Source organism: Rhinopithecus bieti, unplaced genomic scaffold (assembly GCF_001698545.2).
Source record: "Rhinopithecus bieti isolate Rb0 unplaced genomic scaffold, ASM169854v2 scaffold_13400, whole genome shotgun sequence".
In the NCBI taxonomy this organism is placed as follows: Eukaryota; Metazoa; Chordata; class Mammalia; order Primates; family Cercopithecidae; genus Rhinopithecus; species Rhinopithecus bieti.
The window spans coordinates 3,331,114-3,343,961 of record NW_016807991.1 but is presented as its reverse complement, the minus strand read 5'-3'; the positions used below and the strand labels follow the sequence as shown (position 1 = coordinate 3,343,961).

Sequence of the window (12,848 nt, the reverse complement as noted above, 5' to 3'; positions counted from 1 at the left end):
CTGGCTTCCCCCAGCCAGCACTAATCCTCCCTGCCAAGGAGACAGGGTGGGGAAAGGAAGGAGGAAGCCCCTAGATAGAGTGGGTCCTGCTGAGACTGCAGGGGCGCCCTCAGACTTTAGGATCCAAGCCAGGGGCCCCCCTCCTGTTCTCCACGCAGGTGCCAGGATGGGCGTGCCACTCAACCTTTAATCTGCCCCTATCCAGCCAGCCAGCTCCTCAGTCTGGACCTCTGCACTGCCTCTCACCATCGGTGCGAGGTCCAGTGACCTTCGTGGGGGCAGCTGCACCACCAGCCTTGGCTGCCCTACAGGTGAGGGCTGGGTCACTTGGGAAGAGCAGGGCAGGAGGAACCTGGAGGAAGGTGAGCTCTTCAGAACTGTCTGGAGGCCAGAAAAAGATAAAGAAATGATGGAGGTATCCAGGCTGTATGAGAAGGTCCAGTGCGTTCAGCTGTAGGAGCAGCAACACACAGCCAGCTGCGCTGAGCCGGCCGGGACAAACCTGAGCAGGGTTCAGACCCGGCTTCCTGGGCCCCGAGTACCCTGGGTGCCCAAGGAAAAAAGTTGGGAGGGCCCGCTCCTGGATTCTGCTAGTTAGAAGAGGGTTCCTCTGGCCAGGCGCAGTGGCTCACGCCTGTAATCCCAGCACTTTGGGAGGCCAAGGTGGGCAGATCACCTGAGGTCGGGAGTTCAAGACCAGCCTGACCAACATGGAGAAATCCCGTCTCTACTAAAAGACAAAATTAGCCAGGAGTGGTGATGCATGCCTGTAATCCCAGCTACTTGGGGGGGCTGAGGCAGGAGAATCGCTTGAACTTGGGAGGCAGAGTTTGCGGTGAGCCGAGATGGTGCCACTGCACTCCAGCCTGGGTAACAAGAGCAAAACTCCGCCTCAAAAAAAAAACAAACAGTTTTTCAGGGCATCTTCAGAGGCCATCCTCCAAGGTCCCAGTTCCTGGCAGAGTCCCAGCTCGCAGAGCCTGGACAGCCCGGGCTTCCTGGGCTGCTCTTCACGCAAGCCCCTGGTGAAGGAGCTGAAGGTCCCCCTCCTGGGCTGGGCTGAGACGGTGTTCACTCAGTGACCCCAGGACTCAAGACACTGGTCACACAGGTGACCCCTGGGTCTTAGACGCTGGTTACATACATGATCACAGGGGACCGCTGCTTCCCAGGACCGTCTTTGGCTTCCAAGAAAATATCCTGCTCCAAGGTATCTGCCACGACAGCCTGCTGGCCCTGCTCCTTCTTCTGCAGAGCATAGAAGCTGCCACCCATGAAGAGGGCAGCTGAGATAAGGAAGAAGCTGGACATGAAGAAAACATAGCTGAAGTTGTTGGTGGCATCCAGGAGCAACCCTGGGGGACAGAGATCAAGTTAGGCCAGTGCTACCAGGCCTCCCCGCAACTAAACCCTGTGTTCCCTGACAGCAGGGATTTTATTTTTGTTTCTGCTGCACTAGGAATTGTGGCTGACACCCAGCAGACACTCAACAGATACTTGCTGAATGAGAGGAGGGGAAGAAACACAAAACCTCCTCCAGCCTGGGCAGGAAGAATCTTCAGGCTACAAGAGAACTTAAGGGCATGTGGTGGCAGGAAACTACTGGAGTCTGGGATATTTGCTCAGCCACCCTCCAGGTCTCACCTATGCCTCCTGAAGAGCTCTCCCCACTTGTTTGCTTAAAGAATTCCCTTGGGGCCTGACATGGTGGCTCATGCCTGTTATCCCAGCACTTTGGGAGGCTAAGGTGGGTAGATCACGAGGTCAGGAGTTCAAGTCCAGCCTGGCCTAGATGGTGAAACCCCGTTCCTACTAAAATTACAAAAACTAGCCAGGCACGGTGGCAGGCGCCTGTAATCCCAGCTTCTTGGGAGGCTGAGGCAGAAGAATCGCTTGAACCCGGACGGCAGCGTTTGCAGTGAACCAAGACTGTGCCACTGCACTCCAGCCAGGGCAAGAGAGTCAGACTCCATTAAAAAAAAAATTCCCGGACCAGGCACGGTGGCTCAAGCCTGTAATCCCAGCACTTTGGGAGGCCGAGACGGGTGGATCACGAGGTCAGGAGATCGAGACCATCCTGGCTAATACGGTGAAACCCCGTCTCTACTAAAAAATACAAAAGCTACCCGGGCGAGGTGGTGGGCGCCTGTAGTCCCAGCTACTCGGGAGGCTGAGGCAGGAGAATGGCGTGAACCCGGGAGGCGGAGCTTGCAGTGAGCTGAGATCCGGCCACTGCACTCCAGCCCGGGCGACAGAGCGAGACTCCACCTCAAAAAAAAAAAAAATTCCCTTGGATGGGCACAGTGGATCACACCTGTTATCCCAGCACGTTGGGAGACTAAGGCAGGTGGATCACGAGGTCAGGAGTTCCACACCAGCCTGGCCAACATAGTGAAACCCTGTCTCCACTAAAAATACAAAAACTAAGGAAGGAGCGGTGGCTCACACCTGTAATCCCAGCACTCTGGGAAGGCCGAGGCTGGCAGATTACGAGGTCAGGAGTTTGAGACCAGCCTGGCCAATACAGTGAAACCCCATCTCTACTAAAAATACAAAAATTAATCGGGTGTGGTGGCACGTGCTTGTAGTCCCAGGTACGCAGGAGGCTGAGGCAGAAGGATTGCTTGAACCCGGGAGGTGGAGGTTGCAGTGAGCTGAGATCGCTCCACTGCACTCCAGCCTGGTGACAGAGCGAGACTCTGCCTCAAAAAAAAAAAAAAATTCCCTTGGAAACTGGGACTTCCAATGCCACACTTGGACGGAGTCCCCACTGGGCTGAACTCAACCTCCTGGATCTACTCTAATAACCGCCGCCTTGTGTTGTCTGACTGCTCCCTAGTACCAAGGGCTTTACAAACCTGCCCTCATTTGCTCGGAATCTCACACTCTCAGCTGCCTCTCACGTGCACCTCTACTTACCTATTTGGTTTCCCTCGCGTCATACATCACCACTGTGGTTGAGGATGTGTCTCTTTGTTTTCACTCCTGACTCCTGCCCTAGAAGGTAATCCCCCAGAGGATGGGGACCTTTTTTTTTTTTGAGTTGGAGTTTCACTCTGTCGCCCAGGCTGGAGTGCAGTGGTGTGATCTTGGCTTACTGTAACCTCCACCTCCCGGGTTTAAGCAATTCTCCTGCCTCAGCCTCCTAAGTAACTGGGATTATAGACGCATACCACCACACCCAGCTAATTTTTGTATTTTTAGTAGAGATGGGGTTTCACCATGTTGGTCAGGCTGGGAATGGAGACCGGTTGATCCCCATGCACACCCAGAGGCTGGTAGAGTTGAATAAATGGTTAGGGCAGGTGTTCTCTTCTGCATTTTGCAGATGGCACTGTGGCTCAAAAAAGGAAAAAGACTTGCCCGGGTCCCACAGGCAGGAAGCAGGAGAACCAGGATGATGATCATTACAGGAAACTCTGCAGGATGCTGACTGCACACCACACTCTCTCCTAAGCTCTTTCCTTGGAGGTAGATTCTATTTATCCCCACTTTACTGATAGGAAAAAGGAGGTGGCCAGGCACGGTGGCTCAAGCCTGTAATCTCAGCACTTTGGGAGGCTGAGGGAGGCAGATCATTTGAGCCTAGGAGTTTGAGACCAGCCTGGGCAATATGGTGAAACCCCATCTCTATTAAAAAAAAAAAAAAAGGCCGGGTGCCGTGGCTCACGCCTGTAATCCCAGCACTTTGGGAGGCCGAGACGGGCGGGTCACGAGGTCAGGAGATCGAGACCATCCTGACTAACACGGTGAAACCCTGTCTCAACAAAACACAAAATTAGCCGGGCGCGGTGGCGGGTGCCTGTAGTCCCAGCTACACGGGAGGCTGAGGCAGGAGAATGGCGTGAACCCAGGAGGCGGAGCTTGCAGTGAGTGGAGATCGCGCCACCGCACTCCAGCCTGGGCGCCAGAGCGAGACTCCGTCTCAAAAAAAAAAAAAAAAAAATTAACTGGGTGTGGTGGCGTGTGCCTGCAGTCCCAGCTACCTGGGGGGCTGAGGTGGGAAGATCTCTTGAGTCTGGCAGGTTGAGGCTGCAGTGAGCTGTGATTGCACCACTGCACTCCAGCCTGGGTGACAGAGAGAGACCTTGTCTCAACAAAAAAGGAAAAAGGAGGTACAGGGAGGATGATGGAGGACTGAGGTCTGGTACACAAAACCCATGCTTTTTTTTTTTTTCTTGAGATGGAGTCTCACTCTGTCACCCAGGCTGGAGTGCAGTGGCGTGATCTCAGCTCACTGCAAGCTCCGCCTCCCAGATTCAAACGATTCTCCTGTGTCAGCTTCCTGAGTAGCTGCGACTTACAGGCACGTGCCACCACACCCACCTAATTTTTTTGTATTTTTAGTAGAGATGGGATTTCACCATGTTAGCCAGGTTAGTCTCGATCTCCTGACCTCGTGATCTACCCACCTCAGCCCCCCAATGTGCTAGGATTACAGGCGTGAGCCACCGCATTCAGTCACAAACCCAGGCTTTTAACTGTTCATACTCTCAGTGCCAGGTGAGAAACCAGCTGTAGCACAAACCTCTGGAGATGCTGGACTGGGCCCAGATCTGTCTAAACTGTTCCCCTTGTACCACACTATTTGGCTACCCTCCCTCCCAGCTCCTCACCGGCCAGTGGTGGGGAGATGAGGAAAGCAAAGCCATCCAGGACAGTGAAGAGTCCCAGGGCTCTGGGGAACTGATCCATAGGGACGATGTCCATGAGAACCTGGAAGACGAGGGCGCCGATGCCGCTCATGGACACGCTGTACACTAGGCAGTAGCCCACGAGCACCCAGAAGTCGCCTGATGCCGCACACACCAGGTTAGTGAGCCCATTGAGCAGGAATGCCAGGCTGAACAGGTACTTGCGGTGGCTAGCAAAAGCTGGCCGTCCTGCCATCAGTCCGGCTAGGGGCCTCAGGAAGATGTTGCTGAAGCCAATGATGGAGATGAGGAGGGCTGCCTGCTGCTCGTCTACCCTGTGCCACATGGCATATGGCACCAGGAAGACTTGTGGCAGTGGGAAGCCCAGGAGGGACCACATCACACCCAGTACGTACACGCAGTAGCCTGTGTTGTGCCGCAGGATGTCAAAGGCCAGGTGGCGCTGGATGGTCCGGCCACATGCGGCCACGCAGCCAAGTGCAGGTGTCTCGGGAGGTGGTGGGGGATATTCTTTGGTCTCAGGGGCCACACTGGTGGCCACAGGCCTCATGATGGCCCCGCAGATGCAGCAGTGGAGAAAGACCCCGCCGAAGACAAGGAAGGTGCCCCTCCAGCCCAGGTCCTCCAGGAGGTAGCGGGAGAGCAGTGGCCAGAGTGTGATGCCCAGGGAGACGCCCATGGAGGCCAGCGCGTTGGCCAGCACCCGCCGGCGGACAAAATAGAAGCCCAGCACCGTGACACTTGACTGGAAGCTGAAGCACATGCCCAGGCCTATGGGGCAAGAGGGGATACCAGCCTGGAGGCACAGTGGAGCCTTCCACTTGCACCCAGGGGTGGGGTCAGGGGTCATCTCACACACCTGCCCTCTGGTTCTAGTCCATATCCAGCTCCAAGTCCCTGGGGACTGAAGATGGAATCAGCTGGCCTTGCCACCTCCCTGTAAGCACCGCACCCCAGATCGGCCCTCCCAAGGCTGCCAGGGCATCCCTATTCCCCTAGGTGTAGCACAGGAGTTATCTTTTAAAAACCCAAATTGGGCCGAGCATGGTGGCTAATGCCTGTAATCCCAGCATTTTGGCAGGCGAAGGTTGGTGGATCACTTGAGGTCAGGAGTTTGAGACCAGCCTGGCCAACATGGTGAAACCCCACCTCTACTAAAAATACAAAAAAATTAGCCAGGCCTAGTGGCAGGTGCCTGTAGTCTGTAGTAGCTACTTAGGAGGCTGAGTCAGGAGAATCAGTTGAACCTGGGAAGTGGAGGTTGCAGTGAGCTAAGATTGTACCACTGTATTCCAGCCTGGGCAACAGAGTGAGACTGTCTCAAAAACAAACCCCAAATTGGATTAAGTCTCTCTTGGCTTAACACCTTCCAAAGACTTCCCATCACACTTGACAAAAAAACCACAGTCTCGGGCCGGGCGCGGTGGCTCAAGCCTGTAATCCCAGCACTTTGGGAGGCCGAGACAGGCGGATCACGAGGTCAGGAGATCGAGNAAAAAAAAAAAAAAAAAAAAAAAAAAAAAAAAAAAAACCACAGTCTCCACAACGCCCTGGAAGGCTCTCTGTGGCCTGGCTCCGGCCCACCTCTCCGATGCCATCTCAGGCCGCTCCCTGTCACTCACTAGGATCAAGTCACAGGAGCTTCTTTCTCTGCCTCTGAACATGAAGCTGCCCCTAGGGACTTCAGGTCATTTGTAGCTGCTGTTCCTTCTGCTTGGAATCTGCTTCCTCCACTCTCAGTTCAGACACCATCTCTCCAGAGGGGCCTTCCCAGCTCCCCACCCACTCAGTGACTGCACCTGCACACCTGAGCATGCTGGACAGAAAGCTGTCAATCATGTGTGATCATGGCCTCAGGCGGGCCCTCAGGCTGCCTGTGACGCCACTACAGCTCCCTCAATCGTGCCCTGCCTGCCCTGCTAGGTGACTATTGGGTCTCTTCCTCTGTGAACCCCAACACCTCCTCCCCATCCTCATGCTTAGCTGCCCACATGCCTGCCCGCTGGTGACAATGGCTTGCCCATTCCCCCAGTGGCTGTCCCTCCCTTCTGCCCTGCATCCTTTCCACTCGGAGGCACCCCTCTAGCAAGTCCCCTCTCTCCTGAGTCATCCTTTTTCTCTTCTTTCCTAGATCATTCTCCTTAGTTATTTCTCCCATTAAAAAAAAAAACTCTCTTGATATCATAACCACTTCCGGGTATAGTCTGTTCCTCCAGTCCCCTTAGAACAAAATGCTGTGGAAGGGCTGGGTGTGGTGGGCTCACACCTGTAATCCCAGCACTTTGTTTTTTGTGTTTTTGAGATGGGGTCTTGCTCCGTTGCCCAGGCCAGAGTATAGTGGTGCGATCTTGGCTCACTGCAACCTCCATTTCCCGGGTTCAAGTGATTCTCCTGCCTCAGCCTCGAGTAGCTGGGACTACAAGAGCCTGCCACCAAGCCTGGCTAATTTTTGTATTTTTTTTTTTTTAGTAGAGACAGGGTTTCACCACATTGGCTGGGCTGGTCTCGAACCCCTGACCTCACGTGATCTGCCCGCCTCAGCCGCCCAAAGTGCTGGGATAACAGGCGTGAGCCACCGCGCCCAGCCAGCAGTTCCAGAAGATTGAGAGGCCTGCCTGCCCTGTCCGCTTGTCCCTGCACTTTCTTTTTTTTTTTTTGGAGTGCAGTGGCCGGCTCTCAGCTCACTGCAAGCTCCGCCTCCCGGGTTCACGCCATTCTCCTGTCTCAGCCTCCCGAGTAGCTGGGACTACAGGCGCCCGCCTCGTCGCCCGGCTAGTTTTTTGTATTTTTTAGTAGAGGCGGGGTTTCACCGTGTTCGCCAGGATGGTCTCGATCTCCTGACCTCGTGATCCGCCCGTCTCGGCCTCCCAAAGTGCTGGGATTACAGGCTTGAGCCACCGCGCCCGGCCTGTGCCTGGCACTTTCTAGCAGGTGCCTATAAATTCTGGAGCTGAAGTGATAGTCACCTGTGATGAATCCTGCTGTGAAGTAGAGCTGGCTGAGGTTGCGAGAGAAGGAGCTGGCCACCATGCCCAGGCTGGCCAACACACCTCCCAGCATCGTGGTCACTCGGCAGCCAAAGCGTCCCACCAGGATGCTGCACAGGGGCCCTGTGGGAGAAGACAGCCTGAAGGTAGCAGCTGAATGAGGAGGTGGCGGGAGAGGAAGAGAGTGGTTGGGGGAGGGCAGTGCCAGCAGGAACTAGTCAGGTGGTTTCAAGGGCAGAAGCAGGCCTGGATTCTGATATACCCACCTGCCACGGACTTGCCACGTGGCCCGAGCGAGGCCTGATCCCTCTCCGTGCCTCAGTTTTTTCACCTACAAAGGATTCAGACTGGGCGATGTTTGACCCTGATGAGGATTCCCAGAAAGGTGGAGCAAGACCCTGCACTGCACCAACCTGAGGCTGCTCATTCTGTCTGGGTGAAACAAGATTGGTTCATGAGTTCACCACCTCCCCGACTTCGCTGGGGGTCTGTTGGTAGGAGTCAGGGCAGTGTTCCAGGACATCTAGACCACAGTGTGCACCTTCAGATCCTGTTTTACCTGCCCCACCCCCACCGCCAACATCCTCAGGAAGACTGGCTAGATCCCTCCCACCCTCCCACCACCTTCCCAGCCCTACAGCTGAGGGGAGCCCTGGGCCCCTCTGTGCCTCCTTGCACTGGCCTCTAGAGTATTCTGCAGAAAATCAGGCAGGGTAGGTTCTCCCCTCCCGCACCAGCTCCAGTACCACCAAAGTCTGCACTACTAGGATCAAGCCACAGGAGCTTCTTTCTGTGCCTCTGAACATGAAGTTACCCCTAGGTTTGGTTCAATATGGACAGGGCCCTGTTCCTTGCCTGGCTCCCAGCTGCTTTCTCACCAATCCACACCCCCAAAAAATAGAAAAGAACTGCAGACTGCTCCTTGGCATCTCACAGGGACCCCATTCACCCAAGGACATGGGGAGCTTCTCTAACTCACTCTCTGAGAGTGCAATGCGACTAAAGGGACGGGGAAGTGTGTGTGTACGAGGTGATTGTGTGTGTCTGTGGTGGAGGGGGGATGTGTGGTGTGAGCCACTTTGAGTATGAAAGTGACAGAGTAGGCCAGGTGCAGTGGCTCATGCGTGTAATCCCAGTACTTTGGGAGGCCAAGGTGGGTGGATCACTTGAGGTCAGGAGTTCGAGACCAGCCTGGCCAACATGGTGAAACCCCATCTCTACTAAAAATCTAAAAAGTAGCCAGGCGTGGTAGTGTGTGCCTGTAATCCCAGCTACTTGGGAGGCTGAGGCAGGAGAACTACTTGAACCCGGGAGGCGGAACCCAGTGCACTCCAGCCTGGGTGACAGAGTGAAACTACATCTCAAAAAAAAAAAAAAAGTGATGGAGTGACCAGGTACGGTGGCTCACACCTGTAATCCAGCACTCTGGGAGGCTGAGGCAGATGGATCGCCTGAGGTCAGGAGTTCAAGACCAGCCTGGCTAACATGGTGAAACCCCATCTCTACTAAAAATACAAAAATTAGCCAGGTGTGGTGGCGGGTGCCTGTAATCCCAGCTACTAGGGAGGCTGAAGCAGGAGAATCGCTTGAACCCGGGAGGTGGAGGTTGCAGTGAGCAGAGATCGTGCCGCTGCATTCCAACCTGGGTGACAGAGGGAGACTCCTCTGGAAAAAAAAAAAAAAAAAAGTGACACAGTAAGTGAGCAGCCCATCCTCAGACATAAGCAGAGGCTGGGTGGCCTGGCATCTCTGCCACTGTAGAGGGGCAGGTGGCTCTGGAAAGGACTGACCCACAGATCTTCCCCATGCCAGAGACTCTGGCCTGATTTAGGGAAGGTGACATTGGGGAAAGCCCTGAGTCATAGGGTTGGGGGTGGGGACGGGGCTGCAGGCCAGCTGCATAGGTGAGGGTGGTGTGGCTGGGCAGGAGGCAGGGTGTTTCCTCTGTAGGGTGCTCCTTCTGCCGTGAACTCACTCTTCAGCCTTGAGCAGGTCTTGTATTTTGTGCCTGCTTGCTTTCCTTACCTCTAAAAGGAGTACGTAGGGGCAGGGACACTTGAAAGGATCAGTGAAAGTATCCATGATTCATCGTGTTTAAAAATTTCTACAGTACTGTGGTCAGGTGCCATGGCTCATGTCTGTAATCCTAGCACTTTGAGAGGCTCAGGCAGGTAGATCACTTGAGCCCATGAGTTTGAGACCAGCCTGAACAACATAGTGAGACCCCATCTCTACAAAAAGTAAAAAAAATTAGCTGGGTATGGGCTGGGCGCGGTGGCTCACACCTGTAATCCCAGCCCTTTGGGAGGCCAAGGCTGGCGGATCATAAAGTCAGGAGATGGAGACCATCCTGGCTAACACGGTGAAACCCTGTCTCTACTAAAAATACAAAAAATTAGCCAGGCGTGGTGGCGGGCGCCTGTAGTCCCAGCTACTCATGAGGCTGAGGCAGGAGAATTGCTTGAACCCGGGAGGCGGAGGTTGCAGTGAGCCGAGATTGCACCACTGCACTCCAGCCTGGGCAACAGAGCGAGACTCCATCTCAAAAAAAAATTAGCTGGGTATGGTGGTGCACACCTGTGGTCCCAGCTACTCGGGAGGCTGAGGTGGGAGGATCGCTTGAGCTTGAAAGGTCAAGGCTGCAGTGAGCTGTGATCACGCCACTGCGCCCCAGCCCGGGTGACAGAATGAGACTCTGTCTCAAAAATCAGCAAATAAATAAACATAAATAAAAGAAAATGTCTACAGTACTCTGAATGAGCATGGGCTCATGCACGTGTATGTGTATATGAGAGAGACGGCCAGCCAGGAATCCCATGCTGATGGAGTTGCTGAGATGCCTGCTGTGAGTGGTGAGCTCCGAGTCGTCTGGGGAGTAGGTTCCCCACCGGATGCCTGGTTCCTAGCCCCTGGCCCAGGCACCCTGCTCTGCCTGTGTGAGAAGAAGCCCTCCGGGATTCCCAATCCCTGCCCCAACCCTGCAGGCAAGAGGCCATGCGGCAGATTCAGAGTTCACCTGGGAGGGTCGCGCTCTCTCCCAACCCAACCTCCCTCCCAGTTTGAGGGCAGGACCTGGAATAATAAGCAGGCTGCTGGTGGCAAGTGGAGGGAGTAACCGGGAGGTAGCCGGGGAGATGGGCAGCTGCGGGCAGCAGACACACGCCTGCAGAGGCCTGTGGGCCATCAGCTTGGGCTCCGGGCCCGTCCGAGGCTGGGGTCTATGCAGTCTCCCTGGAGAGCTCCCAAGGAGCCCAGAGAACCCTCCCTCTGCCCTGTTCCCAACGCTGGGGTCAGGGTGAGGCAGTCACCCTGGAAAAGTCAGCCAGGAACAGGGGCCTCTGAGGCCTATGGTGACAGAGCCAGGAGAAGGGGCAGGCAGGGGCTGCCTTCCTCCCTCACCCCCACTTAGCAACCTCTTCTCTGCAGGGAGTCCCGGGAGAGCTGGGGCTCCTGGCCTTGTCCCCCTCTTGTTCCCGGTGTCTTTTTTTTTTTTTTTTTTTGAGACAGTTGCTCTTATGGCCCAGGCTGGAGTACAATGGCACCATCTCGGCTCACCGCAACCTCTGCCTCCTGGGTTCAAGCGATTCTCCTGCCTCAGCCTCCCGAGTAGCTGGGATTACAGGCATTCACTACCTCGCCCGGCTACTTTTGTATTTTTAGTAGAGACATGGTTTCTCCATGTTGGTCAGGCTGGTCTCATGTTGGTCAGGCTGGTGATCTGCCCACCTCGGCCTCCCAAAGTGCTGGGATTACAGGCGTGAGCCACCACGACCGGCCATTCCTGGTGTCTTCCTTACGTCCCCTTTCCTATCCTGAAGCCACTCCCTGCCCCAGTGAGGGTCTCCAAAATATTAATAATTCACAGCCGCATACATTTCCCAGCTCCCAGCAGCTCCAGGGAAGACAGTGGTCTTCCTTGCTATTCCATGTGGGAGCTGGGCGGGATGCCAGGCATTACCCTCAGATTGCAGAGGAAGCAACCGAGGTTCAGAGAGACTGGCCAGCTGGAAAGCAGGAGAGTCTTGGTGGGCTGGCCCCAGCGCTCTTCCCAGCCCGGCACTGTGTGCCCCAGCACACCTACACCTGTGTCTGAATGGATCCCACAGGAAGGACACAAGGCTCCGCCTGGCTTTGCAACCCAGGCACCTCCCCACTCTCTCCCCAGCTCCAGCCCAGTCCAGCTGGATTCCAGCCAGGGGCCCCTGGTGAAATCCGGTGAAACCTTAGGAATTTACCCAGGAGGCAAAGCCTGTGGCCTCAGAGAGAGGGAACCAGAAGGCCAGAGAGGGAACCAGAGGGGGAACCAGAAGGGTTGTGGCTTCCCCGCAACCCCCAGGCCTTTCTCATCAGCCCCTCCCCAGGCTGCTCACCTGCCATGTGGAGCACAGCCATAAGGATGGAGGGGATCCAAGAGGTCTCGCTGTTGCTGGCCTGGAACTCCCATTGCAGTTCAGTGAAGAAAATGCCGATACACGTGGGGAAGCCCAGGGTGAGGCCCTGGGTCACCATAGTGGCCAGCAGCACCACCCAGGCCCAGCTGCCATCTGCATGCTCCAGGGCCTGGGGCATCCTCTGCTGCCGACGCTGCCACGGCCTCACTGCCACTGTGGCTGCTGCCTGGAGAGGTGAGAGAATGGAGCCTGGTGTTCAGTAGGCTGCCCGTCTTTTCTGGCCCACCTACCACCTTCTCTCAGCAGCTAAGCTGTCCCTTCCTCACACCCAAGTACCAGGTGTCACAGAGGGGCACCGCCCCTGGGAGGTGGCCAGAGGCCCACGCATTGGCCTTGGCATCTCCTTTCACCCACTTCCCAGAGCCAGCCTGGCAGGAGGTGGCAGGAAGGACAGGAAGGACAGGACAGGGCAGGGCAGGTGGCACCAGGCAATGGGGTGCAATTGTTTCTAACTTTTACATCACTTAGAAGTCAGCAGGGGGACCTCCTGGCCCACTCAGTCACTGCTTGTAGAATGCAGCAGACCTCTGGGGTCAGCGTGGTTCCAACGCCCCCAAATGCACACACGGATACATTTCAGACACTCCTGCCCAGAGTTCCTGCATAAGAACACAGACTTTCAGCGGCCGGGCGCGGTGGCTCAAGCCTGTAATCCCAGCACTTTGGGAGGCCGAGACGGGCGGATCACGAGGTCAGGAGATCAAGACCATCCTGGCTAACATGGTGAAACCCCGTCTCTACTAAAAATACAAAAA

General features: G+C 55.5%; 1 protein-coding gene across 9 annotated transcripts in view; it reads right to left on the bottom strand.

Moving 5' to 3' along the window:
• Nucleotides 1–826: 826 nt before the first annotated feature.
• The window catches only part of SLC16A5 (solute carrier family 16 member 5), a 17,818-nt gene continuing 5,796 nt past the window's right edge, over nucleotides 827–12,848 (bottom strand). For 8 of the 9 annotated variants that reach the window (XM_017884757.1, XM_017884755.1, XM_017884756.1 and 5 more), the window contains 4 exons: nucleotides 12,013–12,259; nucleotides 7,622–7,765; nucleotides 4,617–5,426; nucleotides 827–1,355 (listed from right to left, as the gene is read on the bottom strand). In XM_017884757.1, the coding sequence (XP_017740246.1) occupies nucleotides 1,126–1,355; nucleotides 4,617–5,426; nucleotides 7,622–7,765; nucleotides 12,013–12,211 (1,383 nt within the window). In that variant the 5' untranslated portion in view covers nucleotides 12,212–12,259 and the 3' untranslated portion in view covers nucleotides 827–1,125. Of the gene's footprint in view, nucleotides 1,356–4,396; nucleotides 5,427–7,621; nucleotides 7,766–12,012; nucleotides 12,260–12,848 lie in introns of those variants that run through there. The other variant, XM_017884762.1, reaches the window with a different exon arrangement.